General features: G+C 52.3%; 1 protein-coding gene across 11 annotated transcripts in view; it reads left to right on the forward strand.

Moving 5' to 3' along the window:
* ATP6V1C2 (ATPase H+ transporting V1 subunit C2) overlaps positions 1-19,921 on the forward strand; it is a 41,968-nt gene that overhangs the window by 15,010 nt on the left and 7,037 nt on the right. For 7 of the 11 annotated variants that reach the window (XM_066386033.1, XM_066386039.1, XM_066386041.1 and 4 more), the window contains 8 exons: positions 7,700-7,785; positions 8,618-8,647; positions 10,512-10,606; positions 13,690-13,781; positions 16,065-16,163; positions 16,741-16,809; positions 18,735-18,827; positions 18,919-19,012. In XM_066386033.1, the coding sequence (XP_066242130.1) occupies positions 7,700-7,785; positions 8,618-8,647; positions 10,512-10,606; positions 13,690-13,781; positions 16,065-16,163; positions 16,741-16,809; positions 18,735-18,827; positions 18,919-19,012 (658 nt within the window). The remainder of the gene's footprint in view (positions 1-7,699; positions 7,786-8,617; positions 8,648-10,511; positions 10,607-13,689; positions 13,782-16,064; positions 16,164-16,740; positions 16,810-18,734; positions 18,828-18,918; positions 19,013-19,921) is intronic. The other 4 variants (XM_066386037.1, XM_066386040.1, XM_066386044.1 and 1 more) reach the window with 2 other exon arrangements.

Consider the following 19,921-nt stretch of genomic DNA (forward strand, 5'->3'; position numbering starts at 1 on the left):
CCCCAAGAACACAGGGACCATATTTCTATGCCCAGCTCCTTGAACCGGACTTGGCTTACTTGGGTGCTGAAGAAATATTTGCTGAATGTATGTCCATCCTCTCAAAGGGGTGGGCCTCTGCTTTTAGCACCTGCCTGATCTCCCGGGGAACTTTTAAAGAAGTACAGGTCCTTGGAGACCACTCCCAGGGATGCTGATTGCGTAGGTCAGGGGTGGGGTCTACAGGCTGGCATCTTCAGTGAGGGCAGGTGGGTTGAGACTTTGAGGCACATTGCTGTCACTCAATCAGCACTTTACACAGGCATATCCCATTTAATCCTAACATACATCTAAGATGCTGGTCCCAAGGCCAGGGATTCTAAATGTACATTAAAACGCTTAAAATGAAGTCTTTTCCTTTTCTGATCAGGTAATCCGATGTCACATGCACGAGAGATCAGAACAATACAAAAAGCTATACAGTGAGAGTCTCCCTTATACTGTCTCCCTGTCCGCCCCTCCTGGACCCCACTTGGCAAACTGCTTTTATGAGTTGCTTAGGGAAATTTCTGGTGCTTCATTATGCAAACACGAGACAATTCCAGTATTTTTTAAATATTTTCCCTTTTTAAACACAAAGTAGTTGCCCACGCGTGCAACTGAGCATCATGCTTCTTTTCCATTTAACAGTAGATCCGGGGAGATTCCTCCCGTCGGTACAGAGTGAATTTTCTGGCCACCTAGCATCCATGTGGGGGAAGTATCTAGTGCTCTAGCAGCCTCATGATGGACACTTGGCTTATTGACTTTTGTAGGGCAGGGGCTTGTTACCCACTGTGCTGCAATGTGTAGTCTCGCACCTGCATCTCTACTTTGCATATTAACTGCACAGGTGATATCTGCAGGATGAATCCTCAGAACCAAAGTGCTGGGTCCAGGGGTCATATGCCTTTATATAAGGTCTACCGGAAAGTTCTGTCTGTTTTTGGAATAAAACAAAATACAAATTTTTCATGTGGCACCCATCTTGAATATTTCCACACCAATTCTATCTTCTGAATATGGTCCGAAATGGTTTGCTGAGCTGAATTAAGTGTTTCTGCGATCTCCGATGTTGTCAGAAAAGGATCTTGCTCCAACATGGTCTTAACAACATCGTCATTGATCAAAGATGGTCGCCCAGAACATGGCTTATCAGAAAGATCGAAATCACCTGTTTTGAATTTTTCAAACCATCTTCTGCATGTACTATCAGAAACTGTACCTTCCCCAAACACTTTCAATAAATTTCTACATCATGCTTCTGTAGCATTTCTTCCTTGTTGAAATTTGTAAAAATTACAGTGGCGTAAATGAACTTTATCAGTAGCCATGGGTACACTATCGCTTCACACATAAGACTAACGTGAATCAACTTTGTTTTAGTTAATTTGCTATGTCAGTATGTATACATTAAGTGATAAAAATAGAGAGGCACACATGCGCCAAATAAACGTGCTTACGTGTCGAAACTTGTTGTGATAGAAACGGACAGAACTTTCAGGTAGACCTTATAATTTTGGTAGATGATGCCAGACTTCTCTGGGTTGACCGTTTTGCATTTCCACGAGCAAAATGAAGGAGATTCTCTATTTCCCTATACCCTTTTTAATGAAGTGTGTTGTCAAATTTGGGATTTTTTATTTTTATTTTTATTTTATTATTATTATTTTTTCTGAAATTGGAAACGCGGAGGCAGTCAGACAGACTCCCGCATGCGCCCGACCGGGATCCACCCGGCATGCCCACCAGGGGGCGATGCTCTGCCCATCTGGGGTGTTGCTCTGTTGCAACCAGGGCCATTCTAGTGCCTGAGGCAGAGGCCACAGAGCCATCCTCAACGCCCAGGCCAACTTTGCTCCAATGGAGCCTTGGCTGCGGGAGGGGAAGAGAGAGACAGAGAGGAAGGAGAGGGGGAGGGGTAGAGAAGCAGATGAATGCTTCTCCTGTGTGCCCTGGCCGGGAATTGAACCCGGGACTCCTGCACACCAGGCCGACGCTCTATCACTGAGCCAACTGGCCAGGGCAAATTTGGGATTTTTAAAATGAAACTGATAGGTAAGAAATGTTACCTCATTGTAGTGTAGGCTTTTTTAAAAAATGCCTTTATTTAAATATAAGTAACATGCAACACATGGCAAATTTTAAAGATTACACTCTTTTTTTATTTATTCATTTTAGAGGAGGGGGAGAGAGAGAGAGAGAGAGAGAGAAGGGGAAGGAGCAGGAAGCATCAACTCCCATATATGCCTTGACCAGGCAAGCCAGGGTTTTGAACCGGCAACCTCAGTTTTTCCAGGTTGACGCTTTATCCGCTGCACCACCACAGGTCAGGCCAAAGATTACACTTTGATTGATAAGTTTTGACAGAGTATATACATGAAACTATCACTGTAATAAAGATAATCAGCTTATCCATGACGCCTAAAACTTTCCTCACCCCTTTGTAATCAATTTCTGCCTGCATCTTATTCAACACTGATTGACTTTCTGCCACAGTAAGATTGTTTGCATTGGCCTGACCAGGTGGTGGCACAGTGGATAGAGCGTCAGACTGGTATGCGAAGGACCCAGGTTCAAGACCCCGAGGTCGCCAGCTTGAGTGCAAACTCATCTGGTTTGAGCAAAGCTCACCAGCTTGGACCCAAGGTCTCTGGCTTGAGCAAGGGGTTACTCTGCTGTAGCCCCATGGTCAAGGCATGTATGAGAAAGCAATCAATGAACAACTAAAGTGTCGCAAAGAAAAGCTAATGGTTGATGCTTCTCATCTCTCTCTGTTCCTGTCTGTCTGTCCCTATCTATTCCTCTCTCTGACTCTCACTGTTTCTGTTAAAAAAAAAAAAAAGATTGTTTGCATTGTAGCCTGACCAGTGGTGGCACAGTAGATAGAGCATTGACCTGGGATGCTGAGATCCCAGGTCCAAAGCCCCAAGGTCACGGCCTGATCATAGGCTCATCCAGCTTGAGCATGGGATTATCAACATGACCCCATGGTCACTGGCTTGAGCCCAAAAGTCACTGGCTTGAAGCCCAAAGTCCCTGGTTTGAGCCCATGGTCGCTGGCTTGAGCCCAAGGTCACTGGCTCGGCTGGAGCCTCCCAGTCAAGGCACATATGAGAAGCAATCAATGATCAACTAGAGTGACGTAACTACGAGTTGATGCTTCTTATCTCTCTCATTTCTCTCTCTCCCTCTCTAAAAAAAAAAAAAAGTTTGCATTTTTAGAAGCCATATAAATGGAATGATTTAGTATGTACGCTTCTTTTTTGAATCTTTTTTTTTTCATTTCATATCATTATTTGAGACTTCTCCATGCTGTAGCATGTATATTGAATAATTTTTTACTGCTGTGTAGTATTTTGTGGGTAAGCCAGTTTATCCATTCACCTATTAGGGGACATTGAGATGGTTTCTAGTTTTGTGCTATGAAAAATAAAGCTGTTAGGAACATCATGTACAACTTTGTACTGACTTATGCTGTCATTTCTCTTGAGTAAGCACCTACCTGTTGAGGCAAGGAGGGTCCTGGGCGGCCACAGTGTTGGCTCACACATCCCCTTCCACCGTCCAATCTTTGAATTGCTTCCCAATCCTACAGTATGGAAGTGACTTGCAGGAGGGCCCGATAAGGGATCTCAAAGGCACAGAGTCCCAGGGCCTGGCCCCTTGCCATGGACTAAGTTTGATAGAGCAGCTGCATTGAGTACTGTTTTGTCGTCATAGGAAACACTGATATATATATATTTTAAGGAAATATCCATTCTTTGAAACATTCACATTCTGGGAGATGAGGCAGAAGAGTAAAGAGACCACCATCCCTGGGTGACAAGTGAGGGAAGCAGGAGCATTGGACAGATGCTCCGTATCATGTTTGAAGGCCCTTGTCCTGCCAGCATGTCCTGGCAGCTGGGTATCTTCCAGGAGCTGCTGACTGCACAAGAGACACATTTTTCAGATATGTTTGGAGCAGGATAGTCAGATGAGGAAACCGACACATCGGGCATGCGCTAACTGATGTGGTGGTGGTGGTGGTAGGGATTCCAGTGTGAGCCCCACGAGGGCAGCAGCTCTGGTCAGTTCACTCCCGCCTCCCCATAACATGGCCTGGGGTGTGATGGTCACTCCATGTGTTTTTGTAGAGTGCAAGAAGCAACAGGTGTCGAGCGGGGGTGTTACCCAGCAGTATTGTATTTGCTAGGGGTTAGTCGCCTCAAGGAGGGGACACGTGGGCCATTATAAAGGGTGAGTGGTATCCACATAGCTGAGGATACTCCAGCTGGCTCCAGACAGCCAGGCTGGAGTGGAGGGGAGCGGGGGAGGAGGAAGCGGACAGGCTGGGGTATCGCCTGTAAACTGCTCTAAGGAGTTAGAACATCAATATTTGAACGTCTTGGGAAACCACTGCTATAGTTCAAACAGTACCGTGGCATGAGGAGGTGTGTATTCTTGGAGATCCCTCTGGCTGCCATGGGAGGGCAGGGCAGGGGGAGGCCAGGCTGGGGGAGGCAGAGAGGAGGGGACGCAGAGAGGAGGCTGTCGAAGGAAACCTGGAGAAAGATGGTGGGATCTCTCCAGGACAGTGACCCAGGGACGGGCTCAGACAGACTTACAGGAACTATAAAATGCAGCGGTGACGGAGAATAAGGGAGCAGAGGCACAGGGCAGAGCCACAGGATTCTGCAGAATAAACACTGCAGAATAAGTGACAGTGACACCAGCATAAACACTTCGAACGCTTTTGGTACATGTTGCTGAATTGTTTCCTGGTGAAGATGCAGGAAGGGCCGTTTCATCACACCCTGGTCAGCTCAGTGCCTGCAAAAAATTGTGTTTATTTACCCGGCAGAGTGAAAATGGTGTGTGATTGTTTTCCTGTGGTATTTTTTGGATAACCAGCAAGAGGAAGACTTATCCTTGACATTCTCCCCCAGGTCGGGTCTCCATTCTCAAAGTCAAAAGAAAGGCCAGGACATGTTTGTTTGTCTGTTTGTTTTCCATTTGAGATATTAATTCACACACTATCATATTCACCCTTTTGATGTGTACAATTCATTTGTCTCCAGTATATTTACAAAGTCATGCAATGCTCATCACCATCGAATTCCAGAATGTTGTCATCATCCAAAAAAGGAAGCCTGTACCCGTTAGCAGTCACCTCCCCCTGCCTACCCTCCACCCCCTGGTCATCGGCCACCCACTCTATGGATTCATCTACTCTGGACACCTCATGCAAATGGAAGGGCCAGGACATTTTAAGATGAACCAAAAAAAGAACTGCAATCCCTGAGGGTCTACCATTAAATGGGCGTCGACGGGGCCCCCGACAGGGACTGAACGGCACAAGGTCCCACTGTCAGGCTGGCTGGAGAGTTCAGAGACGTCCCAGCTGCCCTGCAGCGTGGAGAAAGTGTTTGCCGAGCGGCCTACTGCTTCCTTCTTAAAAAATAAATTTCCGAGGGTAAACAGACAAGGAAGTTAGATGAGGAGAGATCTTATGGAAAAATACTATGTTATTACATCCAATTTATTACTCTAACATCCTGGCCGGGAAGACTGAGGTCTTCTTTTAGCCTTGGTCAGCTATGGGCCGGTCCCCACATTTCAGTATCTAAAGGCCCTTCTCTCTGTGACCCCCGTGATGATTGTCGGTGGGCAGACGTCACACTTCCTATGCATGACTCTAAAGTCAAGTTAAAGATTTTTTTTTTTAATTTGGGGAGACCTTCTTTCATTTTATTGTTTAAGGTAATAAAACACGTACTTCGTTCTATTGTAATGAGCATCCCGACTGATGCATAAAGCTCTCCCGACATTCTTAGCTCCTAAAGTTGCATTTCCCGTAGACACTTCTAATGCTGTTGGTACATGTTGCTGAATTGTTTCCTGGTGAAGATGCAGGAAGGACCGTTTCATCACACCCTGGTCAGCTCAGTGCCTGCAAAAAAAATGTGTTTATTTTCCTGGCAGAGTGAAAATGGTGTGTGCTTGTTTTCCTGTGGTATTTCTTGGACAACCAGCAAGAGGAAGCTTATTTTCAGGTGCTATCAGCCATCTGTAGTTCCGCTCTCGTGCTCCGCCTGTCTGGCCATGGCCCATTCATGCCCATGGCCACGGCAGGTTGCACAACCCTGGTTGCTCTGGGCCGCTCTTCGTGTTGTGTGCACTGGGGCCCGGCTCCTGAGAGTGGGGCCCCTGCAGTTGGGCACGGTGACCCCGCTGTTTGGTGGTTGACTTCCTTCTGACAGCTGTCAGTCTGTTCTCTGTATTTATGAGTCTGTTTCTGTTTTGTTTGTTAGCTTACTCTGTTCTTTAGATTCCACGTATGAGTGACATCATATGGTATTTGACTTTCTCTGCCTGGCTTATTTCACTTTAGCAGACTGCTCTCCAGGTCCAGCCACGCTGTCACAAAGGGTAAGGTTTCCTTCCCTTGTACAGCCAAGCAGTATTTCATCGTGGGAATGTACCACAGATTTTTTACCCATGCATATACTGATGAGCACTTGGGCTGCTTCCAAATTTCGGCTATTATAAATTACGCTGCAATGAACATAGGGTGCATATATTCTTTTGAATTAGTGTTTCAGGTCTCGTTGGATATATTCTCAGATGTGGAATCACAGGGTCATAAGGCAGTTCCTTTTTAAATTTTTTAGGTAACTCCATACCACTTTCCACAGTGGCTGCACCAGTCTGCATTCCCACCAGCAGTGCAGGAGGGTTCCCTTTTCTCCACATCCTCGCCAGCACTTGTTATTTGTTGATTTATGGATGGTAGCCATTCTGACAGGTGTAAGATGATATCTCAGTGTGCTTTTTATTTGCATTTCTCTGATGATTAGTGACATAGATCATCTTTTCCTATGTCTATTGGCCATCTCTAGGGTCACCAGAACTTTTAGACTTTGATCCTGGTTTGGCAGGTTTTCCATTGAAGTTCTAACTGATCAACTAGCAGCAGACACGCTGCTCCTACATGCTTAGTGCCTGATTGGTTATATTAGTATTTATAATAATCCTGCAAAAGTGGGTATAATCCACATCTTACACGTAAAAGAACTGAGGCACAAATCATATGCCTGTTAATTGGCAGAGCCAAGCAAAGTTGAATCCTTCTGCCTCCAAATACTTTCTGAAGCTTTTAGGATAGTTGATGGGAACTTAAAAACATTTTAATTTTCTAATTATAAAAGCAATACCAGATGGTAATCAAAAATAACTAAAAGAGGAAGAACGTTTCCACGCAGTGGCATCCATACCTTCTGTATAAATTGATTCTTGTTTGTTTCCCAGGTAGCATTTTGGTACCTGCCTCATCCCACAGTATTAGAAATTCCCCGTGGCAGCCTAATAACCCCTCAGCTGCAGACACCATTACTTACTTACACAGTGTCCTGCTATAGAACCTTCCACTGCTTTCCAGTTCTCTGCTGTCCGGCACCAGTGCTGCAAAGAACATATTTTTACTCAGAGAGCTTTTTCCTTGTGTCCCATTTCCCTAAGATAGCTTCCCAAAAGTGGAAGTACTGGTTCCAAGACCATGAGCGTGGGAGCTTCTTCCTTCATACCCCAAGTCATTACCCCGGCATGTGGCACCCATGCCTCTCCCTGCCCACGGAGCGTGAGCATGTTGCGTGGGCCATTTCCCTGCTCTAACTGGCCTTCTGTTCTGTTCCCAAAGCCTCATAAGGAGGATGGCCCAGACCGTGGTGGAGGTCATGGAGGACGCCAGAGGCAAGGTCCAGGAGAACCTCCTGGCCAACGGAGGTAGGTTACTCCAGGGTTCTCGTCGCAGTGCTTCCTCGGGTCGGGCGGCCCATCGGCAGTCCTAGGTGTGGCCACACGGTAGTGACTGATACGGTACAACCTCCCCACCCCATACCCCGGAGGCTCTGAAGTGACAGCTACCATAACTGCAGCGGGTTAGCTCAACAGCACAGGTGGTCGGAAGACACGCCTCTTTGCCAGTTTATTGTCCCGGGCCGCATTTTTGACCCTGCTGCTAAAATCCTCTGTGAAATTTGAAATGGAAATGTGTTTGGGGCGGGGGAGGGTCTGATGGCTGTTTGGCCCTTCCCGCTGTCCCTAGCGGCCTCCCTTGTCCTGCATGGACAGTTCTGTCCTGCCCCCGCCCCCCAACCGATTTATCCCTTTCCCTAAACGGGGCTGAAAATGCCTTCATGTGCGGAGGAATGCCTCAAACTGAAATCTTAAGTGGTGCCCAGTCAATAGAGAGTTAGACCAAAGATAGTTTGGCCCATGAATTGTGTACCTAGAATTTGAGTGCCCTTAAAATGTGCAAGACAAAAAGAAGAAGAAAAAAAAAAACACATGCAAGACACAAGTTTACGACTTTGGAACCTTTAGAACTAGGTGTTTAAATACCTGTAGAGTTAATGAAACCCGTGATTCTATGCCTGCCTCTGTACTGAAAATGAGAGCACAGATTCCAGAAATGCATATTTCCCCCTCCTGGCAACCTTAAAGAGCTTTTCATTTGCTTGTGTCAATTGACACATGGAAACGTTCATACACCCAGATCTGAACTTGGCTCTGTACCTGAAATGTGATTGAGTAATGACACTTTCTTGCTTTGCAGGTTTGAAGGAAAAAATGAAATGTTTAAAGAGTAGGTTGTGTGTTGTTTGCTGTGTGGGTGTTCAGCGCGGTGTCTGTATGTCCCTGGGAAGGTGGGATCTCAGTCTGGTTGTAGGGGTCCAGTGACCAGGTTACGATGGGTTTCCCAAGTGACAACCTCACACTTGGTCACTGTATCCATATGACCCAGAAAGCAACAGTTTCATCCCCCCTCCTTGGGTTCCCCTGTGTCCCCAGCGACTCTGCATGCCTCCTGGAGTGGGGATGCTTTGGCTCTGGGGCTCCAGGTGGACTTCTGCATCTTGGCTTCGCAGTCTGCTTCTTTCCTTGATGGTGTCCTCGGTGTCCTGCCTGCTCTCAAAGGCTGGCTGTTGTGTGGTCCCTGGCAGCTTACATGCCAGGCATAGCTTTGGGCAGCCCTGATGGGCAAGGGGCCTGCTTCTCTCCAGCCTTCTGGGGGAGTCCCTGTGCCCAAGCAGGCTGTTCTCGGTTTCAGCACCAGAAGGAGCCATTTTTCTTTGGATTTTCTCCCACCAGCTCACCCTGGTGGAATCCAGGCCAACAAATCCTTTTAGGACCAATACGAATCTGTACAGATTGGAAGTTAACAAAATGCCTTCCCAAATGCCATCTGTTTGTTACTCTGAGACTTCTTGCTGATGCTAATAAAAAGATTATTTTGTTAAAAAGATCAACTGACATTTCCCAGGGGGTAACACTAGGATCCTAGGCTGAAGAGCTGACTTAAGGTACTTTTCTTCATAAAAACCTGGTCAAACAGTGATCGAAGTGCTTACGTGCCACTCAACGTTCACATTACTTAGTATTGGATGTGCCTATGACATTATTCCCGTCCCCCGTCCCGAGGGCACCAACTCTAAGAGGCACCGCCTCACCTCAGGGGAGGAGAGCCAGCTCTGTCTGTTTAACATATTTCATGATCCCTAGGCGTCCTGCATGTTGGGTCCCCGTGAGCTTCCAATGCTTGTTCCCCAGGCCTATGCCAACAAAAGTCAAGGACGCTAAGGGATAGTATAGGCTCTGGAAAGGATTGCAGTCAAGCAACTTTTCCAAACTTAGTGTGGCTCAGACTTTCCTGATAGTCTTTGGATGGGGACATCTTTTTCTTCTGTAGACCTGGTGAGTGACAGGTCTCACTGGAGGCACTCAGTAGGTGGGGATTTAATCCGGTCTCCTCCAGAGTACACCTGGGAATTCTGGTTGTGTGGGGAGCCGGCATCACCAGCTGAGGAGTGATCAGACCTGGTCCAGTTGCACAATGCGCTTTGTGGCCTTGGCAGGTCACCTCTCTGGCCTTGGTTTTCTCACCTCTCAATGACTTATCCTTGTGTAGGCTCGTAGCTTTGCTTCTGTTTGCTCTTTGCCCTGAGCTGAGCTTTGGGCATGGAAGGGAGCAGATGCGCTTGATTTCAGCAGAGGCTGAGTGGGCACAGCATGGTCTGGCCTGGGCCCTGAAACGTGCACAGACGTCAGCCCCAGAAGGTCTCTCTTATGGACTGGCTGCAGCCCATGTGGTCGCAGGTCCTTGTTCGCCTGTTCGCTGGGAAGACCTTGCTTTGGTTCTCAGATGTGGTCCTTGTTGCTCGTGAGCGGCCACCTGAGTGAGCCTGTCTGGCTCCCGGTGTGACCTCACAGACCATCAGTCTATGCTCCTGGGAGACTGGGCTTCACTGACCTCAGCCAGGGGAGGGAGGTGAGGCCGGCTCTTTCTCAACTGAGCAGAGAGACAGCTGTCCTGGAGCCCTGAGTCTGTCTTCTGGCCCTCTGACTGCCTCCTTGGTGTGAGCGGGACGCCTGGTTGGGGCATGTGATAGCTCGGTCTCACTTGCCGAGAGCCCCCGCTCACTGGTTGCGGTGTGTTTGTGCTCTTCCAGTCGATTTAACGTCCTTTGTGACCCACTTTGAATGGGACATGGCCAAATACCCCACGAAGCAGCCGCTGGTGAACGTGGTGGACACTCTAGCGAAGGTAAGAGAAGGGTCTTCCCTCGGTGGACACCTACACTTCTGTGACTGGGTACACGTAGCTGTCTGGAGCAGACCTAGCTCCATGGCAATGGATCCTGGCAAAGCAGAGGGACTTTCTGGAAGGCCAGAGGCAGGAGGTTCTAACCCTGCTGGTTGACCATGGGGCTGGGGTCCTGTCCCCACCGGTCTCCTGCCAGCCCTGACCTGGCCCTGCTGGGTTTCTGAGGTGTGGTCTTCATGTCCTAGGCAAGGTCAGAGACCTTTGAGTGCTCTGAAAATGGGAAAGGTGACCACCTGTCCACCCTCCACCTCTTCTAGCCCTGTTACCTGGCTGCGTCTCACAGGACAGTCCCCTTGACTGATGGGCTCTGTGGGCCACCAGTGTCTGACCCAGACCCTGTGCCCACTCACTGTGCCCCCTCCACCGCTTTTCCTTTTAAAAGGTACTGATGGAGAGTAACCCCATCCTGACCCAGTCTTAGAAGGTGACACCCTCCACCTAAGGTGACTGTTTACTTGAAAAAACCTGCCTGCCTCTGTGGAGAGTTTGGCTGGGGAGCCCTAACTCCTGGGACCTTTCCCTCTGGGAGATCTCACCTCTCATCTGAGGTGTCTGTGACAGTAGGGAGGCCAGTCAGCGCTGACCCCGTGGTCCCACCATCATGGTCAGCAGTGGCCTCTAGCTTTTGCTTCATGAATAGAAGCCCCAAGGGCCTGACCTGTGGTGGCGCAGTGGATAAAGCGTCGACCTGGTAATGCTGAAGTTGCCGGTTCGAAACCCTGGGCTTGCCTGGTCAAGGCACATATGGGAGTTGATGCTTCCAGCTCCTCCCCCCCTTCTCTCTCTCTCTCTCTCTCTCTCTGTCTCTCCCTCTCCTCTCTAAAATGAATAAATAAAAAAAATAAAAAATAAAATAAAAATAAAAATCCCCAAGGCTTGGGCACTGTGGGGGTCCCACAGCCAGGGGGACTCCCGTTTATCTCACTAAGGGTGGGCGCTGACAGTTTATGACTGTCTGTCCCCTCTCCCTCCACGATGCATGGAGCCCCTCCCAGGCCACGCCTCCTGCTGGCCCGTTGGCTGGGAGAGAGTCTCAGCCTGGCCAGGAACAAAGCCATCCTGTTGTCTACTCAGAGTGGCAGAGCTACCTGGGTGTGGCTAGGCAGGCCAGGGGAAGGAGGTGGCTGCTGGGACCGTCCCCAAGCAGTCCAGCCATCTCCCCATGGCAGGCTGCCGCCCTGCCCGTGTCTCTGGGAACACAGGTGGGGTCAGAAGGCTAGGGAATGTGGGTGCGGCTCCATGGGCACCACTGATGTCATGGAGGTCCCAGCCCCTCCCGGGACAACTGGCCAGTGATTCTGGAAGGTCCTTCGAGGAGGGGCTGCCCGGAGCACCGGCGTCAGGTGTGGTTTCTACAAGGCTGCTGTGCACTGACCTCCACCACCAACCCAGATGCACCCGGTGGTCTGGGGGCTGGCTGCACCCTGCCCCACTGCCCCGAGGCCAGAGCGCTTGCTTGGTGCCCACCTCTGAGTCCCCTGGGATGCCTTGTCAGTGAACGCTGTGCACCATACCTAGTGATGAGGGCGCCCAGCCATATAGGGGACGTCAGCAGAGGGGGACAGAGCAGCGTGGAGGGCAGACCCTGGTGTCTCTCTAGTCCGGGGGACCCAAAGAATGACTCTGGCAAGAAATCAGAGGGCAGAGGCGAGCATGGGTTTGGTGGCGCTCCTGTGTGCCTGGAACCACGCTGGGCTCTTGTTTCTTCTGCTTCTCACGTCACCCCTGGGAGGTTGGTGTCACCTTCCTCCTGATTCAGATGGGAGGCTGGCTAAGGTTAGGCGCTTGCCCACCCCAGGGCCCACGGGGCTGAGGACTGACTCAGGGCGGGAAGGCAGGGCCTGGTTGTGCTCTATGCATGGCACCCTTCCCTAGGCGCCCTGGGCTGACTCCACTGCGGACCTTGCTCTTTGAGTCCGCCCAGCAGAGGCTCCAGGGGTGGGCTCCCTCCCCATCCAGCACCAGGAGCACCCAAGTGTGCTGTCAGCCCTAGGTAGGGCCTGTTCCTCCAGTGGGAGGTCCTGTCTGTTAATGAGGCACATCCTAGACATTGGGAGAGCCATGGGGAGACCATAGTCGCTGTGTGGCCAGCTGTCACATAGCGTCTTCTGAGTGACTAAGCAGGTCTCCCGTTCTGGGGGGGGGGGGGTGTCTTGATACAGTCTGGCTAGGCCTTGGCCATCTGAACAGCTGGAGGGCTTTCCTTAGATTCCTAATGGTCCCAGCGCATAAAAGGGGCTCCCTGCAGTGCTGGACTGTGGCTTTCGGTGACTTCACGACACTTGTTCACAGCAGTCATCTGTTGTGAGGGCTTCTGGTGAACTGGGTGGACATTTTTATCCTACTGTTTCTAGCCCTTGGGGAGGACATCACCACCCTGGCTAGGCTGATGGGGACCTGAGGCAGGAGAGGCACTTGGCCTTTGGCTTGTCTCATTCCATATCCACCACAGCAGGGGGTCTGGGATGTGTTCCTGAACTTTCTGGAACAAGGGGACCTCCTTAATGTCAGGCTGATGACCTGCCTCCAAGCTAAAAGGAGTCTTCCCCCTCCACAGAGCAGGAAGGGGCTGCCGCAGGGCACAGCTGAGCCTAGAGACCTGGGCACCATCGGGGCTGAGTCACGCGGGCCCCCGTATAAGCCAGGATGGGGTCAGCCTGAGCTGACCTCTAGCAGAGCCCAAGAGTTCACGGTGAGCAGGGCCATAGGCGCCTCGGGGCCATGGGTGCCCTGACCGTATGAGATGGGCTTCAAGTAAAAAGAGCCAGCTCCCTGAGGGATCCCTGAAAGGCCGTTCATGCCCTGAGTCCCCCCCATCTGCCAAGGGGGGCCCGCCACCCCTTCCCTGCCTCCTAGGGTCCTCCTGCAGGGCCGCCTGGGGCTGTCTCGGGGAGCAGGGGGGGCAAGCCATCCCTGCTGAACAGGCAGGGCTCAGTGTTTTTTCTTAAGGGCATCAGGAGCAACCCGGTGGCAAGTTTGAAAAGTTTGAGCAGCTCTTGAATCTCTGCTGTTTTCCCAAATAGCAACTGGCCCAGATTGAGTCTGACCTTAAGGCCCGCACGGCCGCCTACAACACTCTGAAGATGAACCTGGAGAACCTGGAGAAGAAATCCAAGTGAGTGCCCGCATCCCTGCCCTGCGTGCCGCACCGGAGCCCATGGGGGCAGGACCCCCACCAGGCTCTGTCTGTGAGAGAGAATGAGATAGACAGACGGACACAGAGGCACCCTGAGTCCCCTGGAGCTGTGCTGGGAGGGGAAGCCCCTGGAGTCGAGGGGGAGGAGAGGCCCAGGCCGGGGCAGATGGCACCTCCCTGCCAGTGCCCAGAGTGGAAGAGGATGCTGGGACGTGCTTCTTCCTGCCCCAACGTCTCCCAGGTTATTAGGAACACCTGGAGTGCCCCAGGCTTCTTCCTCCACAGAAGCATTGCGAGGCCCTTCATCATAGGCCCAGGAGGCCGGGCTGTCAGACCCTGGCCCTGCCTGAGGACCAGCAGGGGGCCGTGGGCTCTGTAGCCAGAGCAGGGCAGCTTCAGTGACTCAGGTGACTTCTCCACCTGCCTGAAAGACACCCGCATGGCAGAGGGAGCAGACTGCCTGGCCCAGCCACCACGAGTCACCAGATGGTGGGAGGTATCCAGAGAAGGTCATAAGGCCGGAGTCATGATGGCAGCAACCGACGTGTGAGGAAGTGAGCTCCCTGTTGGTGGAGGCATGCAAGAAGAAGCCGTATGAGCTCCTGCCGAGGAGGCTGGGAGGTGATTGTGAATGGAGCCGAGTTGGCACAGAAGATCCTCCCAGTCTCCTTAGATTCTGGATCTGATTCTGCCTATGGTTTTCTGAAGATAATCCAGAGAAAGCAAGTGGCCAGAGGCAGCTCAGAACCACCCATTCCCCTTGGATGGCCATCCCTGATTGGCTCATCATTGTGAGCAATGAAAGAGGGATCCCCAGGGAGGTCCCTCCTACTTCTGCTTCTCTCTTCTGATGGTCCCTGGGCCAGTTGTCTTCTTTTGAAAAACAGCGTGTAGGAGATTTACAACCATAGAGGGAAAGGTGCACAACTAGAACCATCCTGGGTTGCCTGGTTTTGTATCAGAACTAAATGGGTGCCTCCCCCTCGGCCCAACCAGGGAGGAGTGACCAGAAGGGCAGGAAGCCAATGGCAGAGAGCCTGAAATGGTGACCTTGGCATAGACTGCTGGGATATTGACCAGTGGCCATGGGCCACTTGCCTGCTGGGCCATCCACTCACCCCCCCACCCCCAAATTGTGGACGTGAGAATGATTTGGGACCTGAGCAAACATCTGGCCCAACCCCTTCAGCAACTGGTAGGGAAGTTCACTCACTCATTGACTCATGGTGACACTGACTGATCTGTTGAGCATGCGCTCGGAGGGGAGCATGACAAGGGTGAGACCAGCTCAGCCTCCCTCTTCTGTTTCTCTCCTCTTCATCTGATAATCATTTAACAAGTGCACACACAGGTTTTCTGCTAGACCCTAAAGATAACGCAGACTAATGCAGAATTTCTGCATGTGGAGAGCTCACGAGCAATCGTCCCACAAACATTTAAGAAACATCTCCTTTTGCATGGAGTTACAGGCGTAAACCGGACAGGGGAGGTCTGATAGTGGGAGGCAATGGGATGCCTTTGGAAAGGGACCTGGAGGGGAAGGGACTCCGAGGCGGAGGAGGCGGAGGAGGCAGAGGAGGCGGAGGAGAGATGCACAGCTCCCTGGGTGCGTTGGAGAGCCTGTGGGGTGGCCTTTTACCTGAGAGCTCTTTATTCAGGAAGCATTGCATGTTAATGTATTAGCTAATGTCACAGCCAGTGTGCAAACAGTACAGGTAGTCTTGTTAGCTCTATCTTGGCCCATTTGCTGGTACAGCGGCCTTGATCCCTGCGCTAAAAATACTATGACCTCAATGCAGACCAGGTTCCACTGAGCACATAGAAAGCTATTTCAGGTGAGTGTCCCCTGGCTGCCAGAGCTGGGAGGTGTGTAGAGTGAAACGGAGCTCTCTCTAGGCCTGTCTCTGCCCAGGGCAGCCCGGCAGCCTGAGAGCTGGCCGCTGTGTTGACACCTGAGTAACTGAAGCTGTCTGCCAGCAGTGGGGGCTAGCAGCAGGGGCTTGCACCGGGGCAATGCAAGTGACTGAGGTGTTGGATTCAGCAGCGCCCCGGTGACTCGTGATAGCACCTGAGGCCCTGCCAGCCCCCACCCCTGGCATCTCAGATGCGCGGGGCGCAGGGAGGGGGAAGATATGGAGTCCCAGGCCCTTGCTCCACCCCCAGGAACACCCTGAGCCTCCCCCGCGCCCTGCCTGCCCCTCCTGTTCCCACCTCCACGTGCCTTTCTGCTGATCACATCCCCTTTGTCCCACATGGATTCAGTGGAAACCTCTTCACTCGGACACTGAGTGACATTGTGAGCAAAGAAGACTTTGTGCTGGATTCCGAGTATCTGGTCACGCTTCTGGTCATCGTCCCCAAGTAAGTGGGCGAGGAAGGTGGGCAGGTGGAGTGTCAACCTGTGTTAGACATCATGGAAGGAGACTGGACTGGCTCTGCTCATCTAAGAGGAAAGAGGAGCCCCTCAGGGCCTGGGTGCCGGGCTCTGAATGGAAGGTGTGTGGTGGTGACAGGAGCAGAGTGACAGTGCTTTCAATAGTGACAGCAGATGACAGAGAAGCCGTTTCATGAGCACCTGTGGTGTGCCAGACGTCACAGACAGGTGTATTTCACACACAGCCAGTGGCCGTGGTCAGTGGTCTTGCCCAAGGCCGCCCAGGGCCAGGCTTAGAAAGCCCCCAGCAGGTCTCTCTGGCTGAGCCCCACACACAGGCCTTTCCCTGGTGCTCAAGGCCTCCTGGGGAGCCTGGGCCAAGGCTAGGGCTGGGCAGTGGTTCCCAGAGCCCATGAAGAGCCTCAGAGGAGGCTCAAGGCTCTCTCAGGCCCCGGTCCTGCTGACCTTGGTCCCTCAGGAATAGGCGTGTGCGGTTTCCTAAGCATTCAGGACACCCCAGAGCCTTCCCTGCAGAAATCACCAAGTTCTTCTGTGTTCTCGCAGACAAAACTACGCACAATGGCAAAAAACGTATGAGTCCCTCTCAGACATGGTGGTCCCTCGGTCAACCAAGTAAGTGAGACCCCAACTTGACCCCAGGGCTGCTGGGAAGCATTGTGGGTGCTCCGGGGAATCCAAATACCAAAACACTTGTGCCTGCAAGAGTCCCTTGAGCTGGAATTCCTTCACGGCCATGCAACCAAGCCACCTGCCAGATTCCCTTCATCTTTCGGAACCTTGCTTCCCTACTTTCCGGGACTCCTCTCTGCCTTTTCCTCTCAGTGTAGAGTCTTCCCCACCTGAGGGTCAAGCAAGGGCCCAGGCACGATGGCCACAGAGTGCAGGAGGGGCAGAAATTGGTCTCAGCGTGTGGCCTGCTGGCGTCAGAGCAGATGGGGAAAGGGAGGGCTGGGTAAGTTACAGAAGGGATAAAATAATATGTTGGAGCCATGCATACCACTCAGAGCCGGAAAGCCAGGGGCGTAGGGCCGCGTGCAGCGGCACGGTAGGTCTCACTCCGCGATGTTGAGCGAGTTACAGAAGGTAATGAAACATTTCTCTAAGTTTAAAAATGGGTGGACCAAACCGCGTGTGCCTTGGCCACGTGCAGGTGCACAGTAGAATTATGGGGGTATCTGGGGATGAGAAACACCATGCTCAGCACAGCAGTGACCTCCAGCAGAGCAGAATGCAGTTGGGGCGGGGGCCCTATCATATGAAAGTTGATGCCTTAAGCTGGGTGGCAGGTACAGAGGTTATTTCTTGTTCTCTGTACCTTTTGTACATCTGAAATAGCTTGTAATTTAAAAAGACTTCAGTGAGGCCCCTTCATCTACCTCCTAACACCGGAGCTCAGCCTGAGGGTAGCCCTGCCCACTGCTATCCCCGCCTGGAGGCTGGAGGGTGCCTGCTGCAAGGCTGGCTCTCCCCGTCACTGACTCCCAGGAGATAGCGATCAGGAGCTAAACTGAAGGGTGCAGGGGACAGGACAGGCACCACCTGAGGTCACACGGGAGGCTGGAGGAATGAGACATGGCAGCCATGTCTGTAGGGGAGGAGGAAAGGGCAGGGATGGGCAGGGAAGCTGGCCCTTCTGGCTGACCTGCTTGGCAGGAGCACCCACTGGTCTCCAGCGCTGCCCCTCTGCGGCCAGGTGTGGGGGACACCAGCTAGGAGAGCCCTGGATTCTCTGACCAGAACCCCAGGCCCAGCACGGGCACAGACACTGGGAGTCTGCAGAGATGGCTCTGGGAAGGTCTCTGGAGCTTGGCGTCAGCCTGTTAGGCTGTGGGTCCTGAGACACAGGAGCAGTGGCCCAGCCAGCACACTCACAAAACTCTGCCTGGGTCTGAGGACTTCCATTATCAGGCCATCTGGCCAGCAGGACTCAGAGAGGCTTAGATCACTGGCCCCAACTACCCTCATGCCCTCGGGGACAGTAGCCACGGTGGTTTTATATGGAGGTGTGCCAGGAGGCTGTGACTAATTAGAACACTGTGACTTTGGACATGAAATGGCCATTGTGCGATGGTTTCCACCGACTGAAACTCCACCCTGCTTTCGTTGTAACCACACGTCAGGGCCAGAGATGCCCGTGCGCACACAGGCTAAGACCCAGGACTGGCTTGCTTTCTCTCAGGCATTTTATGAGCAGGAGCCAAACCCCAGATTGCTGCACAACTAGACCCCTGTCCTTTCATCCCCTCAAGGGCCTGTGTTCAAGTGGCTTAAAGGCCCCCGAGGCTTTGGGGCAGGAGAGGAAGGGAAGGACCAGGCAGCCAAGAGCACAGAGCCTGGAGTTAGAAAGTAACAGGGGTGCCCTGGCTTCCCCACCATCGATGCTGTCAGGGCTCCTGGGCGTAGGCCACCAGGCTGAGGGGGATAGAAGCCACTTGGGCAGTGACCTGCCTGCCGAGGGAGATGACAGGCCCCTCCCAGCCCAGATCCAGCTTGGAGACTGAGGGTCAGTCCAGCGAGCAGACGCTTCTCTCTGACAGACTGATCACTGAGGACAAGGAGGGCGGCCTCTTCACAGTGACCCTGTTCCGGAAAGTGATTGACGATTTCAAAACGAAAGCCAAAGAAAACAAGTGAGCGCCAGCTAGCCGTGGTGGGCTTCTCTGGGATCCCCACTCCCGCTGGAAGCTTCCTAGTGAAAGCCTCTTGTCTGCTTGTTTTAAGGTTCACTGTCCGTGAATTTTGCTATGATGAGAAAGAAATTAAAAGGGAAAGGGAAGAGATGACCAGACTGCTGTCTGATAAGAAGCAACAATATGTGAGTACCTGACACGCCGGCAGACGTTCTGGCAAGATGCAGACAGAAGGGCCACGCCAGGCCCCTGCCTCTTGGCTCCATGGTCCCCACGGCCCTGGGCACACACCACCCAGGAACATGCGGTCTCCCGGGGCTGCCAGAGCAGGGTCTGGGGGAGGTGATGGTGGACGTGACACCAGTCATTGTGGAAGTGGCACCTGCGCTGTGACCCACGGTCCTGGGCACCTTCCGTGCAGGATCTCACCGAGTCCTGGAATACCCTTCCAGGTGGGGCTCAGCTCCGTCTTGTTGATGAGCAGTCGAGGCTCTGAGAGGTCAGTGGGCACTGGCCCCCGCCAAATGCCCCTGAGGTCGAGCAAGGCAGGCAGGGCTGCAGGCAGGGCCTCCACCGCTGGACTTGATGGTGTGATTTCCAGGTGTCAGGTGTGATGTGACCTCCTCAATCACCAGCCAGCACCTTATTTACCATGACTGTACCTTTAGCAAAGAGTGGGTGCTTAGCCTTGAGACTTCCGACAGCAGCCACTAAGAAACTGCCGTGTGTGAGGGCAGCCGAGCTCAGGAGGGAGAAGACCAGGCCGCTTTGTTTCTCAAATGCAAAGAGGGGAGCCTTGGGAAAGACATCGCAGGCTCTGCTCCGTAAGACGGGCATGTTCCGACACAGCGCCCTTGGACTGCAGGGCCCGGCTGAGCCCTGTGGCCCTGCCTGGGGGAGGGAGTGTTTTCCGGCCCCTTCTCCCAGATCCCCCAGGGAGGGCCTGAGAGCTCCTGCCTCTAGTGCAGAGACGAGGCGTGAGTGAACGCACTCTGGGGAGGGAAGTCCGTGAGTAAACACGCAGCTGTAAGTACCTGCTTGGGGGAAAGGCGAGAGGTGCTTCTCCTGTGGCCGAGTGTTTGCCTGGAGCCTCC

This window comes from Saccopteryx leptura, chromosome 5 (assembly GCF_036850995.1).
Source record: "Saccopteryx leptura isolate mSacLep1 chromosome 5, mSacLep1_pri_phased_curated, whole genome shotgun sequence".
Lineage (NCBI taxonomy): Eukaryota > Metazoa > Chordata > Mammalia > Chiroptera > Emballonuridae > Saccopteryx > Saccopteryx leptura.